The 24,295-nt window shown below is 39.1% G+C and overlaps 1 protein-coding gene and 1 long non-coding RNA gene across 2 annotated transcripts in view; one reads left to right on the plus strand and one right to left on the minus strand.

Annotated features, from left to right (window-relative positions):
• AsnS (asparagine synthetase) overlaps positions 1-8,149 on the minus strand; it is a 28,708-nt gene extending 20,559 nt beyond the window's left edge. The window contains exons 1-5 of the mRNA XM_068358931.1: positions 7,994-8,149; positions 5,100-5,227; positions 3,044-3,169; positions 1,406-1,643; positions 151-321 (exon numbers count right to left, since the gene is read on the minus strand). Coding sequence (XP_068215032.1) covers positions 151-321; positions 1,406-1,643; positions 3,044-3,169; positions 5,100-5,222 — 658 coding nt within the window. The 5' untranslated portion in view covers positions 5,223-5,227; positions 7,994-8,149. The remainder of the gene's footprint in view (positions 1-150; positions 322-1,405; positions 1,644-3,043; positions 3,170-5,099; positions 5,228-7,993) is intronic.
• An 8,941-nt stretch (positions 8,150-17,090) lies between these two features.
• The window catches only part of LOC137627422 (uncharacterized), a 44,431-nt gene continuing 37,226 nt past the window's right edge, over positions 17,091-24,295 (plus strand). The window contains exon 1 of the long non-coding RNA XR_011041161.1: positions 17,091-17,166. This is a non-coding gene — a long non-coding RNA (uncharacterized lncRNA). The remainder of the gene's footprint in view (positions 17,167-24,295) is intronic.

Below are 24,295 nucleotides of genomic sequence, written 5' to 3' on the forward strand. Positions count from 1 at the left end.
ACATTTAACTCTGTATATGGAATATCTAATGAAATTCATGTTAAAGGCAAAGTATGATGATGATAATCACAACAACTGAATCATTTTTTTTCCTTTCATTGATTCCCATTGTTTTCAACATTTTGATGTAAAAATGATCCAACCACTTACCAATTGTAATTAAGGTTTGATATTTTGGCTTGAGGCCAACATCATGGAAACGAACAACTTGATTTAACTTGACTTTGCCGGTCTGCTGTAGATCATATTCTTCATAGAAACCGGGTAAGACCGGATCAATGGCTGTTGTACCATTTCCAGAATAAACGAGATCAGTCAGACCTGAAATGAAGAGTTTTCAGTATAGGAAAATTTCCTATCCTTAAGCTACCCCTTTTCTTACATCCCTTTTGAATAAGTCCTTCCTCTCATCAACCCTTTTACCCCAGTGGACGTACTGGTACGTTTCACAAAACTCATCCTTTTACCACCATGAGTGTACTAGTATGTCCTTGCAAAAAACTGCTATTTAAATTTTTTTGCAATTTTTTGATAACTTTATGAGAAACTTCAGGCATTTTCCAAAAGAATGAGACCAACCTGACCTCTCTATGACGAAAATTAAGGCTGTTAGAACAATTTAAAAAATATATATTGCAAAATGTGCTTGAACGCCTGGGGGTTAAGGGTTGGAAAGTTCCAAATAGCCTGGGGGTAAAAGGGTTAATTATGCATATACAATACTTGGAGTAAACCTTTAAAATGTAAAATATATTGCTTTAAATTTTGGCCCTTAAAATATTGTAACAAAACTTCATTCACTTTTCTTTCTATCTTATTGCAAAGGACTAAAACTATTTTCATACACGTGATAAGTAATATTACTCCTCCAATAAGGGAGTTCATCTGATCACCAATCATTTTAGCCATTTTAGAGGTAATTAGAAATAATGTACATCATCTGTTTATTCAAAATCACATAATCTCGTCCCCTTTCTATTGAATGCCATTCATTCCTTGCATTCATAATATAATTAATCAACACAATAAACAGTAGAGGGTACAGTATTCCACTTTGTAGTACTCCAGTCTTGACTGCAAATGCATCTGTAAGACTAGCATCAAATCAACCATTACCCTACAACAAGTTCCACTACTTCATTGAAATTTGATTTATATGATCATATCTACAAGGAATTATCTTGTGAATTTGATCGCTTTTCTTTGTTTTCTGAAAACAAGCAAATCGTAGTCAAACTACTGTTATATAACGATTATTATATCAATGGAAAGAAAAGTCTAGCTTTTACATAGTTATGAAGTCTAAGACCCTTTTATTTATGATGAAAATAATAATAATAAAGAAAAGAAATTCAATAAAAGCATAATTCAATAGGTAACATATGGAAAAAATATAAAGGCAAACCTTTAGCCTCGGAAGAAACTGCAAGGAATCCTTCGCTAGTAAGCACCTTGAAGGCAGGTCTTACTCCAAGTGTGTCCCGGCCAACAAATACCTTCTTTGCAGCGGTGTCAAGAACAATGAAAGCAAACACTCCATCAAGGTGTTTTGCGGCAAATTCAATGCCTCCATAATTGTACAACTGAAGGATAGATTCTCCATCGCATTCGGTCTCATATTTAAACCCAAATTCTTTGGCGAGCTAGAAAAGAAACCGGTCATTGTATGAGGAAAAACAAGTTTATGAGCGAGGTTTGCATCAATTGTTAAAACGAAAAAATCAGTGACACCCTAATATTAACTGTATAATTTGTATTCCTAAATAAATAACAGTTTCTAGTGTATAGAATTATTTTTTTATGTATTACAAAAAAAAAAAGCCCTGTATTCTTATAGTCGAGCACAAAATTGATTGAAAATTAGCTTGGTAATGTTACTATTTTTACCAGGTGATCAATCCATAACATACTAAATAGCAGATTGCCATATGCTTGTAGAGTTTACAACCACTGAAAACAAACATTTACAGCCATTTCTATCTGTGCACAGTATCCTCTCTCACAGATTCATGAACAGTGTCGTTCCATCGCAAGATTTTAGAGGAAAAGGAGCTTAACGTTTATAGTGTAAGTAGAATCACCTGATGTTACTGTGAATCATCTATTTGAAACTTACATAAAGTATGCATTAATATTACCAGGACAAAAAATGACAACGAATATAATATTGCTTTCTGTAGTTATCCGAGAACATAATTATTGAATCGTCTACATTCCTGAAAGGAATTGATAGAAACATGTAATTCCACCTAATAAACAGTGCCATTTCCTAAACCTACAAATAGCATTACATTTAAAATGTGCTAGTTTCTTGAAGCCTAGAATTAGAGGCTCAGACAAGTGCTGTATTCAACACATAATAGAATATAAAGCTATCTGGAAGCAAGTACAAAAGGTCTCTAATATTAATATTCAGTTTCAAACATTACACCACATAAAAAAGTGGCTGTCTTGAATGTATTTGTCCAGAATTTTGCTCAATACTGACATCCTGAACAAGGATTATATCTTTTATACTCTATCTAGATAACTAATAAAAAATGTATTGGTATTTTATTAATATTATTATTAGTATTTTTATTAATTGCTAAGCTTTAACCCTAGTTGGAAAAGCAGAATGCTATAAGGCCAGGGGCTCCAACGGGGAAAATAGCCCAGTGAGGAAAGGAAACAAAGAAAAATGAAATATTTTAAGAACAGTAACATTAAAGTAAATATCTCCTATATAAACTATTAAAACTTCAACAAAACAAGAGGAGGAGAAATAAGATAAGATAGAAGTGTGCCCGAGTGTACCCTCAAGCAAGGGAACCCTAACACAAGACAGTGGAAGACCATGGCACAGAGGCTATGGCACTACCCAAGACTAGAGAACAATGGTTTGATTTTGGAGTGTCCTTCTCCTAGAAGAGCTACTTACCATAGCTAAAGAGTCCCTTCTACCCTTACCAAGAGGAAAGTGGCCACTGAACAATTAAAGTGCAGTAACCCCTTGGGTGAAGAAAAATTGTTTATAAAATCATAAAAAAAGTGTTCCACTCACCAACTTGTAATTGTAAATTTCTCCATTATAACAAAGCCAGAGGTGTGGTAAACAGTTCAGCCGCATGGGCTGCATCCCATATATGTCATCTACAATAGCCAATCGGTGGAATCCAAAACAGCAGTTCTGAAAAGGCAAAATAAATAAATAAAAATCTGATTTCTGGGAAGAGGCCTGTGACGCCCGGTGAGAAAGGTCCTTCTTTGTACCTTTCCTAATATAAATCTTCCAAATATACTAGAGAAAGATAAAAGCATGGAATGCAGAGGTTACAACCCTCGCGCAAACACCTTGTAGGTGTCGTGTATTAAACAAAGGCGTGCGAAAAACCACCATTCGTCAAAATCCCTTTTATGGATGGAAGTCAATGCTGGTTACTTTTAAGTAGAAGAGATGACCAACTAAGAAATTATCAAGAAGAAAGAAGTTCAATGATGATTCTGATAACAAGACTTATACATGTTTAGAATTGAATTACCTTCGTGTATGTTAACATGTCCTGTTTATCAATATATTTCAAATACATTTTTATATACTGTATTGTACTACAATAGTAAAATGTATGTTAGAATAGCTTTTGACGATACTGTATTATCATCAATATAATTTTAAGTGTATATTTATTGTGCAAAGTTGGCGTTTTTGTAAATACAGACGAGATATATATTGCTTGATTTGTCATCATTTTTTTACATGCAGTAGACTAACTTTGGTCAGCTGAACAATATTTCCATAAGTAGAATTTAAAAGTAAAATTTCTTGGCAAAATAAAATTTAAAAGTAAAATTTCCTGGAAAAGTAGAATTTAAAAGTAAAATTAGCAAAGTAGAATTTAAAAGTAAAATTAGCATAGAATTTAAAAGTGAAATTAGCAAAACATTTAAAAGTAAAATTTCTTAGTAAAGTTGAATTTAAAAGTAAAATTTCTTAGTAAAGTTGAATTTAAAAGTAAAATTTCTTAGCAAAGTTGAATTTAAATGTAAAATTTCTTGGCAAAGTTGAATTTAAAAGTAAAATTTCTTGGCAAAGTAGAATTTAAATGTAAAATTTCTTAGCAAAGTTGAATTTAAAGGTAAAATTTCTTAGCAATGTAGAATTTAAAAGTAAAATTTCTTAGCAAAGTTAAATTTAAAAGTAAAATTTCTTAGCAAAGTAGAATTTAAAAGTAAAATTTCTCGGCAAAGTAGAATTTAAAAGTAAAATTTCTCAGCAAAGTAGAATTTAAAAGTAAAATTTCTCAGCAAAGTAGAATTTAAAAGTAAAATTTCTTGGCAAAGTAGAATTTAAAAGTAAAATTTCTTAGCAAAGTAGAAGTTAAAAGTAAAATTTCTTGTCAAAGTAGAATTTTAAGGGCTTATATCTATGTAGGAATACAAGAATAAATTTGTTACATGTGGGCTAAACTGAAATGATTGATAATCAATACTTTTTTTTTTATTTTACTGAAACTTCAAGCTCTATTTTAAAGGTTCAAAGGCCGCTCATGAATGGCAGAGGCAAGGGACAGTGACATTGTCCTATCAAGCTGGACAATGCCCTAGAGATTGGCCACATTACACTTGATCAGCAATTCCTAAGCAATGCAAGCATATTTTGTTAGAAATAAGTGAAATTTTGAAATAAAATTTCTACATCAAAGATATTCATTGTGGTACCGGTTTAGTAGGCAGCCTACCTGTCTGGTAAGGTAAGGTTAGGTTAGGTTAAGTAAGATTAGGATAGGTTAGGTGAAGTTAGGTAAGGTTAGGTTAGGTTAAGTAAGATTAGGATAGGTTAGGTGAAGTTAGGTAAGGTAAGGTTAGGTTAAGTAAGATTAGGATAGGTTAGGTGAAGTTAGGTAAGTCAAGGTAAGGTAAGGTTAGGTTAAGTAAGATTAGATTAGGTTAGGTGAGGTCAGGTTAGGCCACATACTAAAACAGATAGAACTTCGTGGGCCATATTCGAAAGGTAGGCCACATACTTAACCGGCACCTTCATTGTTATATTAATCTTAATAAATCATGATAGAGGTTAGTGGGAAAAATGAAGATTTGATACTGAAGCTGATGATACTTTCTGGGAAATGGTTGACATTCTCTATCCGGAAGGAATCTGGACCTCGGTGCGCTATGGTCAAACAAGCACTGCACTGTTTGGACACATTTTCATCGCTTCCAAATATTGCCCAGATGCCGCACATGGTGTCTGAAAACATCAATAGAATTTATTATAAACAAAAATAGATAATACCATTACAAAGTAATGTCTTCATAAAAATTAATTATCTTAATAGGTAGTAGGTTGGCCAGGGCACCAGCCACCCATTGAGGTACTACTGCTTGAGTTGTGGGGGTCCTTTGACGGGCCAGACAGTAATACATTGGATCCTTCTCTCTGGTTACGGTTCACTTTCCCTTTGCCTACACATACCCTGGATAGTCTGGCCTATTCGTTACAGATTCTCCTCTGTCCTAATACACTGGACAACACTGAGATTACTAAACAATTCTTCACTCAAGGGGTTAACTACTGCATTGTTATTGTTCAGTGGCTACTTTCCTCTTGGTAGAAGAGACTCTTTAGCTATGGTAAGCAGAGAAGGACACTCCAAAATCAAACCATTGTTCTCTAGTCTTGGGTAGTGCCATAGCCTCTGTACCATGGTCTTCCACTCTCTTGGGTTAGAGTTCTCTTGCTTGAGAGTACACTCGGGCACACACTTCTATCTAATTTCTCTTTTTATTGTTTTGTTAAAGTTTTTATAGTTTATGTGGGAAATATTTATTTTAATGTTGTTACTGTTCTGAAAATATTTTATTTTTCCTTGTTTCCTTTCCTCACTGGGCTATTTTCCCTGTTGGGGCCCTTGGGCTTATAGCATCCTGCTTTTCCAACTAGGTTTGTAGCTTAGCAAGTAATAATAATAATAATAATAATAATAATGAGATGAAAAATGCACCACAAAATTATAACTTAAATAATAACATCATCCAAGACTCATTAGATTACTCAAAGAATAACAAGAAGGCAATAAATCCTCATTTTAACCCTTTTCAGAAAATTAGACAAATTCAAATACATTAATCAAAGATACGTATCGTTAATGTATTTGAATTTGGTTTTTCACGCCTCCTCTCCAAATACTCTCTCTCTCTCTCTCTCTCTCTCTCTCTCTCTCTCTCTCTCTCTCCTCTCATATATATATATATATATATATATATATATATATATATATATATATATATATATATATATATGCGTGCGTGTGTGTGTCTGGAAATAATGAATATGTTTTACGTAATTTTTAGCTCTACCCAATCTCAATAGCCTTTTACACTTTTTTTTTTTTTTTTGCAAATGTCACATGTATATTAAATATTAAGCTTGTTGGTAACCTGCCAAATACAAAGTGTAAAGACAAAAGTATCACACAGCTAGGTGTTATGTATGAATGTATCTGTGTGTGTATATATATATATATATATATATATATATATATATATATATATATATATATATATATATATATATATATATATATATATATATATATATATATATATATATATATATGTATATATATATATATATAGAGAGAGAGAGAGAGAGAGAGAGAGAGAGAGAGAGAGAGAGAGAGAGAGAGAGAGAGAGAGAGAGAGAGATCATATTTCTGCCGACGCACCACTGATAGTATCATACATTGGTTATTGTTTTTCTTTGATCTGACTAAACATACAGTAGGATTTTTCTTAATAACATGCAAAAATCATTTTGGTTATGAAAAAAAAGAAAATTATTTTTTGTTAAATCGTTTGACAGTTGATGATTTCGTTTACGAAACTGTTGAGTTATTTCAAATATAAAATTATTTTGGTGGCAAATACTTGAATACTGTCTTAAGCAAGAAAGTTTGTTGTGTAATATTAAGCCAGGGTGAAAATATGAATGAAACGTACAACACAATTATTATTATTATTATTACTTGCTTAAGGTACAACCCTAGTTGTAAAAAAAAATAGGATGCTATAACCCCAGGGGCTCCAACAGGGAAATATCCCAGTGAGGAAAGGAAACGAGGAAAATGAAATATTTTAAGAAGAGCAACATCTAAAAGAAATAGTATGCGTAAGGAGTCACTTCATTTAACCAGTTTCTTAAACCAGTTCTGAAATAGAGAAGACAATACAAGGCTGTCTCTCTCTCTCTCTCTCTCTCTCTCTCTCTCTCTCTCTCTCTCTCTCTCTCTCTCTCTCTCTCTCTCTCTCTCTCTCGGCTGTTGGGAAACGTAAATGATTTAAGTAACTTGCATAATTCATAACCTTAGCAAAAAGATATATATATATATATATATATATATATATATATATATATATATATATATATATATATATATATATATATATATATATATATATATATATATATATATATATATATATATATATATATATATATATATATATATGTATATATATATATATATATATATATATATATATATATATATATATATATATATATATATATATATATATATATATATATATATATATATATATATATATATATATATATATATATATATATATATATATATATATATATATATATATATATATATATATATATATATATCCCCAACGTTAGCTCACACTCAGTTGTCGTGTGTATATCACAGGGTGTGATATAGACACGACGAATGTGCAAAAAAATGGAAAAAGAAGAATTGACGTCATTAATAACGATACTCATTTTAATTGTAATGGCAGTTACAATTTCAAATTACAAATTTCAACAAGCCTCTTAGGTGCTTTGAATAACAACTACAAGACGAAAGTGGCGTGGGTTACAGCTGAAATCTACGCGAACATTTCCCACACGTTGTCAATTTCAAAACATATGCATGCAAGATGCACTTAATTGCATTCTTGTGGACCAACATGCAGCCTACATATCCCGACTCATTCTTACCTTGTCTTGCAAGTTGTTGCACAGACGTAGATGAAAAAGATTGTTTATGGAGATAACAGATTGTGATCACAAATATATTTTTTTCCCCCAAACAAGTACTACAGTTTACGGTCGCCGGCCGGGCTTCAGGAAGACAGAATTTACAGAAAACATATTTGACGGTAACTGCTCTATTTTAGATGCGTTCTGTAACTACATTCGTAATTAAAACGGGCACTGGGTAGAGCGCATACCTTCGCCTATATCATGTTGCATATCACAACATCGACAATTTAATCATGCACATTTTAGCACTAGTTTCATGCAAATCATATAAAAATTGCCCACTATATAGCAAAAAGACTTTTCTTTTTTATCTTTTCGTGACCTTAGCCTTGAGTACATTGAACCCTAAACAGCGCTTATAAAAAACACAAGTGGGAGGACATGTCTGAGGCCTTTATACTGCAGTGGACTAACAACGGCTAGGGTTTAAGAATAACGTCACGAATAGATGTAATAATAATGAAAATTTTAAATTAGAACAATTGTGCCATTTCAGGGCAGATGACGTTGCTGCCGTTCAGCGCTACCTGACGTACGATGATTTTGAAGACGACATAATAGCTTATAATCTTTAACGATATATATGTATATATATATATATATATATATATATATATATATATAGAATAATTATGACCACAACTTACGAGGTTGGCTGTTTTTAGCGAGTTATTCGCCAACATAAAAACTCACCAAATTTCCCTCCGACATTGAACAGTTGAATCATTCATACTTTTTACCTGAACGATCTAACGATTGTCAGTCTTTCATTATTGCACATCTCATGACTGTGTCTTCTTTCTCTATGAAAGGTGTTACTAATGATGAAAGGTTCAAGTACGTTTCCTCGTTCATCCTTAAATATTTTTTTCCAATCCCTAGGCTGCTCAGTAGAAACAAAACAACTCCTGATGGGAAAATGTGGTGACGGAAAAGACAAAAACAAAAAAGGAGAAAATTTAATGTCAGAGTCGCAAATGGGAAACCACATAAATTTGATGTCAAAATTGCTGGAAGATAACTGCTACAAAATCAGTTCACGAGATGCTGAAATAGAAATGCTTAAAAAAGAGTGTCGGAACTATAAAGATGAACTAGAGGAGTTGGCAAATGAAAGGGAAACTAGTTTAGAAAGAACAGAGACAACAGAGGGGGAAAATTCAAATTCAGGTGAAAATAATTCAGTTGTAAATAATGAAGAAAGCAAAGATGAAACAAGTAACGATGGAAAAGAGAAAGAACATAATGAGATTCCCTCAGAAAAACGGAAAGAAAAGACCCCCAAAATATGCTACTACTTTAGAAAGGGAATCTGTAAAAAAGGACGATCATGCGACTTCCTCCACAGACGCAGCCAGGAAGGTGAAGATAACCCTCAGAGAAACGAGATGAGGAAGCATATTCAATGTAAGTTTTACAAAGAAGGCAGGTGTAGGTTAGGCAGGGAGTGCAAATATGGTCACTGGGAAAAGAAAATGGTCAACAAAATAAACTATGGGAAAGATGGATCGAAAATATGCAGAGATTATGTGAACGGTACCTGCAAAAGAGGCCATACATGCTCATTCAGGCACAACAATGTTACATTCAAAGAAACCAGATCAAAATTTAGAGGAAACGAGGAGCAGTATGAACATTTAAAGGGGGGAAAAGTAAGGAATCAAGTAAGCAACGGTACAAGTAGAAAAAGGATGGAAAACCAATTAAATTTTTTAAATTCAAGAATGGAGGAAATGGGGAGATTGATACGAGAAATAAGGTACGAAAAATCATACAACCCGAGTCAACACAACTTGACGTGGGCAGAAAGGGCAGTGGGAAACCCCAACACAGCCTTAGGGATGGACTACATGATACCACAGGGTGGTCAAGGAAGAACAGGTCGTTGCCTGTAAAAATGGAAGAGAAAAGAAGAAATAAAAAGAGAAGAGGAAAAAAGAAAGCAAAATTTTACAAAGCTTTCAAGCTCTATTACATTAACATAAGGGGCATAAAATCAAAAGTGGACTCGCTAGAGGAAATAATAGAAAAAGTTAAACCAACCGTTATTTGCATCACAGAAACACATCTGAAGGAGGAAGAAAATTTAAAGATAGCAGGTTATAGGGTCTTTAATAATAATAGAAAATCAAACGGAGGAGGAGTGTTGATTGCAATAAAAAATGAATAGCAAAATGTAACGGTGGAAATAAAAAGCGAAAATCAGGGTCACGAGTCTCAATGGGTAAAAATTGATAATGGGAAGACTAAAGTCAGATTAGGAGTAATCTATTCCCCACAAGAAAATAAAACAAAGTCAAGCCATTTAGAAAATATGTACAAGTCTATTAAAGACGAAATAATGATAGCAAATAGCAGAGAAGAAAAAGTAATTGTAATGGGAGACTTCAACTGTAAAGTAGGAAGCATAATAAAAAACAATAGTAATGAGATTACAAAATCAGGCAAAATGTTAAGAGATTTAGCAGAGGAGTCCAACATGATAATTGCAAATAGCAACCCGAAATGCAGAGGGACTTGGACGAGAATTGAAAAAGAGAAGAAATCAGTGATAGATTATGCTCTAGTTAGAGAAGAAGACGAAGAAGGCATTAGGAGCATGGTAATTGACGAAGAGAAATTGATAACACCCTACAGAATATCAAAAGAAATGGTGTATTCTGATCACTGTGCCATCCTACTCGAAATGAATTGGTTGACCCTAAACAAGAAAGAAAGAAAGGTGAGATATAAAATAGTCTGGAACCATCTAAAAGTCCACAAAGATAAAAAGGAACTCATAAAGATTGCCAAAGAAAAAGCTAATATAAGAATAAAATATTCAAAATGGCAAAAAAAAGTGCAAGAAATATTAAGAAAATGTAGTGTAAAAGAGACAAACAGAAAAAACAAGAGGTCCAAGGAATTAAGGAAATTAATGAAACTTAAAAGAACCTTAAAAAAGAATTGTATTAATGTTGGAAAGGAAAACAATGAGGTCAAGAGAAGAATGAAAGTACAGGAGAGCCTTGTTGACCTATACATACAAGAAGAAAAACAAAAAGAGGAAGGTTTAAGAATAATCAAGCAAGTAGAAGAAATCAAAGCAAAAGGAGGTATGAACAGCACAGCCTTCTGGGAATTCAAGAAGAAAGTGGATGGAAAAAATGCCAGTAAATGTACAGCAATCAGAGGAAAGGATGGAGAAATAATAGAGGAAATTGAAGAAATAAAGAAAGAATATGAGAAATTCTACAGTGATTTATTTAAGCTAGAAAATCCCCTAAGTGAAGAAGAGACCCTGGCAGAAGAAATCAACAACATGTTTGATAAATGGCTGTCAGGAAGTGACAGAGTGAGATCCAGCAATGAAGAAAAAATAACATATCAAGAAGTAGAAGCCATCATAAAAAGCCTGAAAGACAAATACACAATGGACAGGCAAGGATTGAACAATGTTATGATTAAAATGATGGGGAATGAGATAATAGAAAGCCTGAAGCTGATACTCACAGAAATTGACGAAAGCATATGTATCCCTAAAGAGTGGGAAGAGATGTGGATACTTTCAATCCACAAAAAGGGAAATAAAATGGAACTAGAAAATAAAAGAGGCTTATTTATTACAAGCATAATTAGTAAAATATACGAAAAAATAAGGATGAAAAAATATAAGGACAGATTCAAAGAAGAGATGAGTCGATTCCAGTGTGGAGGCATTGAAGGAAGATCTACGGCCGATCATCTGCTTACACTAAATGCAGTAATAGACTATAACGCCTATTTGGGAGGGTCGACATACGTATGGTTCTGTGATGCGTATAAGTGCTTTGATAAGCTAGATCTAAAGGACTGCATAAAAGAAATGGGAAAAATGATAGGATGGAAAGAAGCATTGATAGTTTAAAAAATGAATGAAAAAGGTAGAGCAGCCATCAACTGCCCAGCAGGTACAACAGAAGATATAACGATTGAAGGAAATGTTAGACAAGGAACTATATATGGACCCAAGCTATGCAGTATAGCAACTGACAAAGTTAATAGCATTAGCAGAAAAAATATCACATTGATAAGAAATATTGAAATTGAATCACTTGTATATGTAGATGATATAATGTTTCCCTCAGGAAGGAAAGATGGTATCGAATGTGCCATAAGTAACTGCCATAGCCTAGAGACCCTAAAGAAGTTCACTATAAACACCAACCCCAAAAAATCGGGTGTATTAAGAATTAACAAAAGAAAGAAAGAGAAAGAGGTGGAGATTGAAACAAAAGTGAAGAACGGAAAAGTAAGTTTAGTTAAGGAATATAAGTATCTGGGTGAATGGTATACAGAGAAGGGAAACAAAGAATTGAGTATCAGTAAAAAAACCCAGAGGGTTGCATATATGACCCAAGAAATAAGAAAATATGGGGATACGAGAAAAGTTGGAAAGATGGCATTGGAAGTCAGAAAGAAAATATATGAAACAGTAGTTGTACCAACAATATTTGCCAACGTGGAGACCTGGAGTGTAATTAGGGACAAAGATATGAAAGATCTAGAAAACCTCCAATACAAGATAATAAGAAATATGTATGAACTACCTGCGAGTACTCCATATTGGGGCATACTTGCAGAAACAGGAATATGGCCGGTGTCCTGCAGAATAGAATATAAGAAGTTAATGCTCTTCCATAACATCATAAACTCCGAGGAAAAAAGATTAGTAAGAGAGATAATTGAGGATCAGTTGAAGAACCCGTATGGGAAGTGCTGGAGCAAGAGCGTAGAAGAAATATGCAGTAAATATGGGATGGAAGTGGAAGAAATAAGAAGTTGGGGGAAAAGGACCCTGAAAAAAGAAATCAAGAAAAGAATTATAGAAAAAATAGAAGAAACTATTGAAGAAAAAAAGAAAATAATGAAAAAATTAAGATTTATTAAAGGAAATGGCCCTATGCCTTATATCAGAGAAATGTATCTGGATAAGGCATCCCTTGTGATGAGAGCAAGATTAAATATGCTCAACTTAAAAGCAAATTTCAGGGGAAAATATGATGACAATTTGTGTGATCTATGCAAAGAGGAAGAAGACACCACCGAACATTTATTTTTATGCCCAAAGTTAGAACAGCTAAAGAATGTAGAAATAAGTTTAGGTATGCTAAAAAATCCTAGCAGAGATCTGGCTGCATTTATAGATAGGGCAATGAATATAAAAGAAGAGTTTAGGAAGCCCAAACTGATTACCACAATAGGTTGCCAAAACTGATGATAGCAAGGTGTTATCCTATCCAATTTCAAAGTATAAGGGAATAAAAGTAAAGACTGTGAACCTCATTATGATATTAATTTATTTAAGGCACAGATGATATAAACTTAATAATAAGAATAAGCTTAGAAGCTTTGCACCTATCTATAAAGAGATAGAGTGCCCGCAAACTTATTTTGCGGAGTGAGCAATAAGGAACCAGGAACCAGGAACCTAGGCACCGCTCCCAACCAGGGTTACCAGATTATCATACATGAACCTTAAAATTATCGTTTTTTAAACCAAAATTATCGTACACACTTTCAACATGATTATTGAGGAGTAACATATATAGCTTATTTCAAGGTATTTTAGTATAATTTCCTAATCCAACACACACACATACATTGTATATACCCAAGGTATGTATCGTACATCGTACTGGACCCAAAATAATCGTACATGTACGATAATTATCGTACGAATGGCAACCCTGCTCCCAACTCCGCCAATAAGTTTGTATAAGTTTTTCTTTTCAGTAGCCATTCTCTACTCCAATTGCGACCTCGCTTAAATCCAGAAGCACTTTTTGCCCTTTTTACGCATAATGCCACAGCTAAACCTGGTACAGCCAGAAAATCTTCCTCCTCGGATGACATTATGGAAACTGTGGAACCGATGCAAATTGTAACGATATATCGGAATGGTGTAGGGGCAGCGACGTTAGATAGCTTGCAACGATTTTTATCTGATCAGTTATATCGTTCAGGTAAAGTTATGTCTAGGGCCGGCAACATTGAGATTAACAAACAATTCCTCTAAATCCGAGGGGATAACTATTGCACTGTAATTGTTCAGTGGCCACTTTCCTCTTTGTAGGGGTAGAAGAGACTTTATAGCTATGGTAAGCCGCTCTTCTGGGAGACACTCCAAAGTCAAACCATTGTTCTCTAGTCTTGGGTAGTGCCATAACCTCTGTACCATGACCTTCCATTCTCTTGCTTGAGGGTAAACTCTGACAAAATATTTTATCTTATTTTTCTTCCTCTTGTTTTGTTAAAGTTTTTATAGTTTGTAGCCTATAGGAAATATTTAATTTAATGTTACTCTCATTGAAATATTTTATTTTTCCTGAAGTTTCCTTTCCTCACTGGGCTAATTTTCCTGTTGGAGCCCCTGGGCTTATAGCATCCTGCTTTTCCAAATAGGGTTGTAGCCTAGCAAGTAATAATAATAATAATAATAATAATGTTGTAAAAGATTGTCTGCTAGCCTTTTCTGCCAAGCACAGGCTCATGCAATAATACAGCTCGTAGGTGATATGTTTCTTTTGGTTTGTAGGTGATAAGGGGTAATCTCTCAGTCAGTTTTAACCATCTGGTTCATTCCCGTCATTCGGTTGGAGAGAAAGAGGAATAGCAGCGAAGTCCCGATAAATAGAACTCACGAAGGAGTAAGAAAATTAGTTAGAGACAATGGCAAACGAGTGAAAAAAAAACCTTTCTAGAGACTTAAAACATAACTTTTTAAATTGAGTTGTAAAATAGTTTCAGCTTGAGAGCAGAAGAAAGCTAAAAAAAAAATTTCGAGATGATGCGTAGTAGAAAAGGGGTGGAGTATAACTTTCCTTGTAACTGAAAAAAAACTAGAAAAAATTTAAAATATTTTAATTATTCTATGAGAGAGAGAGAGAGAGAGAGAGAGAGAGAGAGAGAGAGAGAGAGAGAGAGAGAGAGCATTGGCTTCTTTTCTAAATGACCCTCTTCTACTTTTCTTGCATTTATGTTCAGTTTGGAAAACACAGTCCCCGGGATAGCTTAGAAGAAGACGCAGTTTGTTAACATTATCTCGAATCATTGTCACTTCCTCATGAAAGTTTGGTAGGGCAGAGAAATGAGGTTCTGTATTAATGTTATTATCATCAGTGTACTATTTCATCATCATCTTGTGTATGTTGCTGGCATTATTGAAAAAAAAATAAGAATAATGCGTGGAATAAAATATTTCTTACAGTCAAATCAAACTCGATAACGCTAAGAAATTTGTTTTAAAGGCCGTTCATGAATGGCAGAGGCAAGGGACAGTGACATTGCCCTATCAAGAAGGACAATGCCATAGAGATTGACCATATATACATATGATCAGCGCCCCAGCCCCCTCTCCACCCAAGCTAGGACCAAGGAGGGCCATTCAATGGCTGCTGATGATTCAGCAGATAGACCTATAGGCCCCCCCAAACCCCCCATCGTTAGCTCATGAGGACAGTGAGGTTGCAACGACCAAATGAACTAACGAGTTTGAGCGGGACTCGAATCGCAATCTGGCAATCACCAGGCAAGGACGCTACCACCAGGCCATCACAGCCAGAGAGAAATTGAAGCTGAGACACCTGTGCAATCATCATCATCATCTCCTCCTACGCCCATTGACACAAATGGCCTCGGTTAGATTTCGCTAGTTGTCTCCATCTTCGTGCTGCTTGGATTAAATGAGGTAGTGGTGAGGAGGGTCGTGGGAACCTTGCTGGCTTCTGTTTTTCTCAGAAGAAGTAGGCAGAACCCACCTGATGAGCCCTTTGGTGAGGGCGAAACCCTTTTATGGTATATTTAATAGAAAATATTATATATATATATATATATATATATTATACATACATTCATACATATATATATATATATATATATATATGTATATATATATATATATATATATGTGGTGTGTGTGTGTGTGTGTGTGTATGTAAATATCTACCACAATGGAATATAATACCAAATTCTACCTCTGGGAATGTATATCATATGGAAATTATTTTATGATAAATGCTCCTAGCTGAACAAGGATTCGAACCTATGACTTGAGCTGAAACGACTTTACCAATCGTAGTGTCGTCCATTGTTTCGGCTCTTGTCCTACGTTCGAATCCTTGCTCAGCCAGAAGCATTTATCATAAATGAATTTCCATAGGATATACACTCCCAGAGGTAGAATTCGGTATTGTGGTTGGTTGTTATTATTATTATTTTGTATATTTGTAATAAAGTTATTAGAATAATCTTGTCTTTTCTCTTTCAACAGGAAAAGCGAACTGTTACAGCTTCAGACTCCTGGCATTAGGTTGTGAGTACAGGACAAGTAATATTTTGTAGTGTTTTGTAATGAATCCTAACTTTAGACCTTCAATTGAACATTTTCTTTTTATTCTTCTAAATGGAGAGAGAGAGAGAGAGAGAGAGAGAGAGAGAGAGAGAGAGAGAGGATTGCCATTTGCAAGAAGCAGATAAGGTTTGAAGTAAAGACAAGATGGTTGAGAGAGAGAGAGAGAGAGAGAGAGAGAGAGAGAGAGAGAGAGAATTGCCATTTGCAAGAAGCAGATAAGGTTTGAAGTAAAAGACAAGATGGTTGAGAGAGAGAGAGAGAGAGAGAGAGAGAGAGAGAGAGAGAGAGAGAGAGAGAGAGAGAGAGGATTGCCATTTGCAAGAAGCAGATAAGGTTTGAAGTAGAGACAAGATGGTTTGATTTAACCCCCCCCCCTCTCTCTCTCTCTCTCTCTCTCTCTCTCTCTCTCTCTCTCTCTCTCTCTATCGAAGTCTACCATGAAACGCTTTCTTTGAAAAAATAGTCGAATCAAAACATTAGAATTCCACTGCCAGACGCACGACCAGAGTATTAACTTTTTAAAATCCTTATAAAAAATAAACTTGATTCTAAAGTTAAGACGAAATTAATATAAATATGTATATTTTATATTTTACACCTAAATAGATACAGTTTAAATGTATATTTACGTAGATATTCGTATAGCAAATGTGAATCTGTACGACATTTTTCCCCATTCGTAAAAGCAATGTTGTCCACTGGGTTAATTATCTTGATGTCTAATATTATAGCAATTTTGCTTTTATTTCCAATGAAAGTAAGTTTATAACAACAACGAATCTGTGCTTTATTGCTTATTTAGTTATATTTTATTATATATTTTAATATATGGGTGAATGTAGTTAGAGAAAGCGTAATACAGTATTTCTTATCGAATAAACTCATTCTGAATGTCTGGCTTAAATACGATAATATAAAGCCAGTTTTACAATATAATAAATATAAGGTAATTTTGTATATTATTCCAAAATATAGTTCAGTATTACATTTCCAGGAATGAATCCATTTGGGAAGCATGCACAGAGTTGAGACTTTGTCTTGGGGTAGGCTAAAGTTACGGCAGTGTATAGGGGTCTTCCTTCCTTCCCCCTGGTAGGGAAGGACATCGCTCCTTTGTTAGGATAGGTGATGTCCTTATTTTTGTTTCCCTTTTTAAATTGGAGCCTTTTCATATTAGCAGCCAGTTCCTCCCTCTGCAAACCCCCCCACCCCCCCTAACAGTGCCATATTCTTAGTCGGCCATCATCATGCATATAGTTGGCCGCTATCATACATACACCCCGAAATATTACTCCCAGTCTGTCCCAACATACTACAAAGGCTCCTAATATTATTTCATTCCGTGATCATTCCCATGAAAAAGCTGATTTCGGACTTTTTATACTCGATTTTCGGCCGGTCAAAGGCCTGTCCCCATAAACTACAAAGGCTCCCATTTAAATATACATGATAATAATACCGTAGCATTGCTACCGTTAGCAATGCCTTTGTAACGATAATACCGTGTATCATTGGTAACGTTGCTTATTCTAACATTCCCAGTACATACATGAGTTTTGTGACCTGGGAACTCCTAGGTTAGATTAGGTGGGTTTGTTAGGTTCTGTACCCTTTTTGTACTTTTTATGTATTGTGTAAAACTTATATTGAAAAATTATTTAAAATACGTATGGAAATATTTAGCATTACTATCGCTAGTAATGTCACCGTACCTTGGTAACGCTGTGTATCATTCGTATCGAGGCTAATTTTACCGTTCTCAGTAAATACCTGAGGTTTGTGACCTGTCAACTACTAGGTTAGGTTAGGTGGGTTTGTTAGGTTCTGTACCCTTATTGTACTATTTATATACTGTGTAAGCGGTAATATTACCTTAACAATCCGAGTCATCGTTGGTAACACTGTGTATCATTGGTAACGTTGCTCATGTTATCGTTCGGCATAGATTCGTGAGTGAAGTTGTTATCAGGTTATTGATAATTATCATGTCTGACAAATGGCTCCATTGCCTGAAAGGGACATTGCAGGGGAGACCCCATTCACTAACTCAACATAGCCTGGTGGGGGCACTTTCCCTATATAACATGTTTAGCCTCAGCAGGTAGGACCCACTGAGGACATGATGCCCGCTGGGGACAGTATCACTTCGGACCCTTATCCCTTGTTGCGCTGTGCAGGCTGTGGCTAAGTTCGAGACTGGGCTTTTGCCCATGGTGGGCTGTGCAGGCTGGTGGCTAAGTTCGAGACTGCAGACTGAGTTACGAAGGTTAGGTCAGGTGTATAATGTTACGGTTAGCCCTAGCATAGTGTAAGGTCATGCCCATCGCTCGCATAGAAAGTGAGAAATCCTTCCTGTGTTTGTCATTTCCCACAATCGAGTGTATTAAGGTGTTTGTACAATAACCTCCATGCCTGATAAATCCATATTTGTTCCGTAACCGAAATACAAACCACGCTATTTACACAGGGTTTACCTTTTAGCGCAGCTGAAATGGCGAGCCATCAGAATTTAACGAGGGTGTATTACCCCCACGCTAGTTAGCGGGGGGGTAGGGGAGTGGTAGCTAGCTACCCCTCCCCTCCCTCACACACAGATGAATGCTCACTTTCACTTTTGGCTCGGACTGTGACAGACGTCTCTGTCTTGGTCCTCTCTTGGCAGCCATTGTTTGTTTTGTCTTTACTTAATCGCTTACTTTTCATTTACTCAATATATATGTAAACATGTTTTCATGTTTGTATACATATTTGAGTATAGAAATCAGTAAGTTTCCTTTTCAGATTTGTGTGTAGTGTACTTTTCCACGTGGGGTCCTCGGCAGTTGGCCGCCACGGCGTTATGGGTGCCGATCAAGTTTGACTTATGTCTTTCTCTCTCTCTCTCTCTCTCTTGAGGTCGTTCACCCTTTTACTACGTGTTACTACGCCCGTGTAGCTTCCTTTCCGTGTGGGGGGGTTGCTACGCCGTATGTTTGTCTCAATTAGTTTATGAATCTAATTGTATTTGTTGATTTTTCAGCTTTGTAGAACGATTCCTTTCGGGGTTTTCGTTCTTTCTTTAGTGTTCATTCATTTTTAAATTACATAATTACATAGTTACATAATTATAATTGTTATAATTCTGTTTTGGTTACAGCTCTCCTTCCGTGAGTGTAAGTGGTTGTGAGGGCACGTGCCTGTTGTGTAATTCTTGTTTCCTTTTCCTCGGGATTCCTCTTCGGAGCCTTCCCGGGGGAATGAATGTGTGCTAATGTTTTTTTGTTTTATTTTTTTACAGTTACCGATCTAGTTCGTTTCTGTAATATGGCAACGGTGTGAGCTGTCTTGTTGAGTCCTGGGGATTCGGCTGTTGCTGCCTCCCCCCTTGTGTTTTCGTCAGGGGCATGTCTCCTTCTACTGGAAGTACTCCCGTGACGACGGACAGCTCTCCAGTTCATTTTAGAACTCTCAGGAGGCTTGCCTCCTTGGGCAGGTAACTTTCCTTCCGAGGGAAGTTTTTCCTGTCCAGGCTTGAGTTTTTCCCCTTATGGAGGGTTCTCCTCTTGCCTTTTTTTCGTGCGACTATGCTCTTGGTGCTGAGCGGTCACACCTGCAGTTTCGCTCAAGGGGCTGGGCAACTGCAGGAGCTCCTCTTCGGAGGATTGCTCCTTTTAGGTCTCTGCTGACCGGTCTCTTCTACGAAGTGTTTCTCTTTCGTTCGCGAGAGAGTACACTCATAGAGACTCCTCTTCGGAGGTTTCTTCTGTTGCTGTTGCTGTTGGCCTCCCTCGCCGTAAGGCCCACCGTCCGCCTCGTCGTAAGGGCCTCTCATCTCCCTATAAGGGTGCTTGAGGCACCTTTTTGAATCTCCGTTTGCAGCCTACAACTCCTGTTTCTCGATCTTCCGCCTTGGTGCAAATGGACAGCAGTCTGATCTCGTCTTCCGGCGGGCAACGGTCTTCCCGACGGACAACGGTCTTCCGACGGACATCAGTCTCCCGGCGGACAACGATCCCTTCGGGGCAAAGGGTTGCCTCCCACGGGGGTTCTTCCCTTGCGTGTCAGGGTTTCCCTGCGCGCCTTTCTGCTGTGTTCTCTCCTGCTCCTGCTCAGTGTTAACGCACAGGCGCTCTTCTGCTCATCAGCGGTCTCCTGTTCGTCAGCGCTTTCATGATGATCATCCCTGCTGTTCCTGTTGGTTCCTGTTACGTGCCCTGTGCGCCCACGTTTGCCCTCGCGATATAGAACTTCGGTTCAGGTCGGGGTCAAGGACTCATCTTCTATACGCAGGCTTCCACGCGTAGCCTTCTGCTCGTCAGCGATCATCAGCTCGTCAGCGATCATCAGCTCGTCAGCGATCATCAGCTCGCCAGCGATCATCAGCTCACCAGCGATCACCTGTCTCTCGGCGATCTCCGGACCGCCCGCGTGTGTTACAGCCGGCACGCCAACGTTCTCCAACTCTTCTGATGGAACATGGTTCGCCAGCTACTAGCTCACCTGCGGATGCTGATCGCCATCGCGCGACCCTCAACTGCGGATGCTGATCGCCATCGCGCGACCCTCAAACTGCGGATGCTGATCGCCATCGCGCGACCCTCCACTGCGGATGCTGATCGCCATCGCGCGACCCTCAAACTGCGGATGCTGATCGCCATCGCGCGACCCTCAACTGCGGATGCTGATCGCCATCGCGCGACTGCACACCTGCGGATGCTGATCACCATCGCGCGACCCTGCGCATGCTGATCACCATCGCGCGACCCTGCGCATGCTGATCACCATCGCGCGACCCTGCGCATGCTGATCACCATCGCGCGACCCTGCGCATGCTGATAGCCATCGCGCGATCGCCCACCTGCAGAGGCTTCTCGCCATCGCGCGACCGCCCATCTGCGCATCTGATCACCATCGCGCGATCGCCCTCCTGCACATGCTGCTCGTGATCGCTCACCTTCGCATATTGCTCGCCAACGCACGATCGCTCACCTGCGCATGCTGCTCGACCATCGCGTCGGCATAACAATGCGCCATTGCCAACCTGCGCGTTAGCGCTCACCAGCTCACCACCGATCGCTTGTTGATCCATATCGCCAGCGGTCTTCCTCGCCCACGCGGCAGCGCGTTTCCTCGCCATTGCGCTAACGCTTGCGTTCGCCGACTCGGACTCGCGCTCATCCACCTGCCCACCCTCACGACCGCTCGCCTGCGCGACCGCTCACCCGCGCGACCGCTCGCCCGCGCGACCGCTCGACCGCTTGCCTGTGCGCCCACACGCCCACGTGCCTGCACGTCTACGCTCATGCGCGTCCCCGCCCCTGCTCTCCAATGTTCGCCCATGCGCGAACCAACGGTTTTCCATCACGCGGACGGATGGTGTTCCGTCGCACGAACCTACAGTGTTTCTTCGCACAAACGTCGGCTTATTTCTTGCAGTATCCATTGCTCGTCCATGGGTTATCGCTCGCCGACCACCAGCTCTCGCCCTTCCTACCACGCTCGCCCTCCTTCTGCGCTCCTTCGCTCACCTTCGTTTGCGTTACCGCGCATGGGCGCTTCCACGTTCGCCCACGCGAAAATCTTTGAATTACCGTCGCGCGAGCTCCAGGGCGATTGCGACCACGATTCCCAATGGGGTTTTCGCAGCATGGCCAGCCTGGCGAGTTCTTTTGGAGCATATTTCCAGAACACGGCCTCACCCCGTAAACGCAGAGCATGGCACTTGCAAGAATAGGAGAAACTTAAGGGAGATCTGAGCAACACTCCTCTTTCCTGAACCTGGTTAGCCCTTCCCCGTCATTCCCTGGAAGGATTTTTGGCGGGGGGGCTTTCCGTTCGAGATTTCTCCATCGGACAAGGGGTGACTGCTTACCCCTTCCTCTGGGAGCTTACCAGGTTCTTTCCCTCCTCGGTTACGGCCCGAGGTATGGTTCAAGGAAGCTACAGGAAGAGCATGGGTACTTTCCTCCTCTCGAGCTCAGGCACCTTGGCCTTTTGTCATTAAGTATCTAACTTGCGGACAAGCTCGATGTTGTACCATCTGGACGCGCTGACTGAGGGCTTCCTTCGGGTGTCTCATCTGTGGAGGCGTTCCATCCTTGAGAAGAGTTTGTTTGTGCCCAAGGACAGAGACTTAGACAGCGGCTGTGCGGAGGAAATCGACTTCCGTTTTCACTCCTCCAAGGCGCTTTCTTCCAGACTCTGCAGGGCTCCAGCGCCCTTTTCTTTCAATCACGTCGGCCTAAGTTATCGGCTACAACAACTGGGACAAGGTGTCCAATTACAGTTTTTCTCCTGTCAGGAACAGATGGCACGGGAGACTCCCCCTGGGGGGCATAGTCCTAAAAGGAGTTCACGAACTCTAGGATTGCAGGTTTTTCTCTGGGAGGATGCTTAAGGTTACTCATCCGAATGACAGCTTCCCGATGCCCATTCCCGCACAATCTCTGTGATCAGCCAAGGATATCGCGCCTGCCGTCTCTGTCAGCGAATTCAGTGTCTCTGAACCTCTATGCCATAGCGTCAGCAGAGTTGCCCAGTTGGGCAGAATGATCCATACCTTAGGCGAAGGTCTTCCTTAGGATCATCGACGGCTTCACCCCCGGCCTCCTCAGTCGATCCTTTCTTTCTGAGAGGGGATGTCCTTAGTCGACCTCTCAGCCCTGATCAAGTTTGTCGAACAAACTTCGGCCAGCGTAGACCAGCAGAATCGATCAGACTGGTAACGAGGCGACAGGACTCCTTAAACCCTGGATCGGAAGGACGGGTACTTTCAGTTTCCATTCCTTCCATCTTCCAGGGTGCTCGTCGAATTCAGCCTAGACTGCAAGTATTCCTGCTTATGATGCAGTGTGGCTATCCCGCCGTGGCATAGCAGGTTTGTTTCCCCAGAGAACTCTCCCTGCCTTCCTCTTGGCCGCTCAGGTGCAGGCTTCCGCCTCCTCTGCTGTTTGGAGGGCTGGTCAACTCCGGTAGGCTCAGGTTCGACCTTCTTCAGCGCCGGGACAAGCTTCCGGATGCTTACCATGAGTGTGGGCTCATGGTATTTTGCTTGGAGCCTTCTCTTCCTCTGCCTCAACATCTGGAGTATCTGGCCATGATATTGAGTCAACGGCCTTACCACGTTGGAAACCCCGCTTCTCGTCCGTCCAGCGAGGTTAAGCAACGTCGGTACTTGGATGGGTGACCGCCTGGGGACGCCAGATTCTGTTACCACATCCTCCGAGCCTTCCTTTCGGTTGACTGTGGCAAGACTGAGGAGAGTTGCAGTACCTGTTCTCAGTCAAGCAGAGCTTTCAGCCCTACCTTGGAACGTTTCCTAGTTCTCCTTTCCTCATTGACCCGTCTATAGTCCGAACGGTCGCCTCAGGATTAGTTCCATGTGGGGCGATCCAAGTTCCGGTGGCTTCAGGCAATGTTTAACCGGACTTCCTGGCCCCTATGGGACCAGCGGAACTATTAGACCTGCAATGGGTGTTGACCTATGGAGCCTCTTGATGGGAGTGGATATTCTCGTCCTTTCCCCACATTCTTGATGCTGTTCTCGGACTCGTCAAAGGAAATGGGGGGGGGGCATGTTCCGGTCCAGGCCTATGGTCAAGACCTGAAGGATACCTCTCCATCATTCAGGCAGGCTTAGGGGCCTTAGTCTGGCCCCTCTACAGATCCTACAGCTCCTGCCGAGTCGCCCCGTGCGCGTCGACTTCATGATTCTGGCGTACAGTATTCTAACCAGCAGGGGACGCATTTTCACACCTTCACATCTTGCAGTAGAGATACCGGGATGATTGAGATTCTCTCAATACCACCATCGGCTCTCTCATTCCAGGCAGGGGAATGTTCTCTCAGACTATCCGAGCAGAGCCTCGTAGAGAGAGTGTACCTGGGGGTCTTTGATCTTGGGTAAC

Source organism: Palaemon carinicauda, chromosome 35 (assembly GCF_036898095.1).
Source record: "Palaemon carinicauda isolate YSFRI2023 chromosome 35, ASM3689809v2, whole genome shotgun sequence".
NCBI classification, from domain to species: domain Eukaryota; kingdom Metazoa; phylum Arthropoda; class Malacostraca; order Decapoda; family Palaemonidae; genus Palaemon; species Palaemon carinicauda.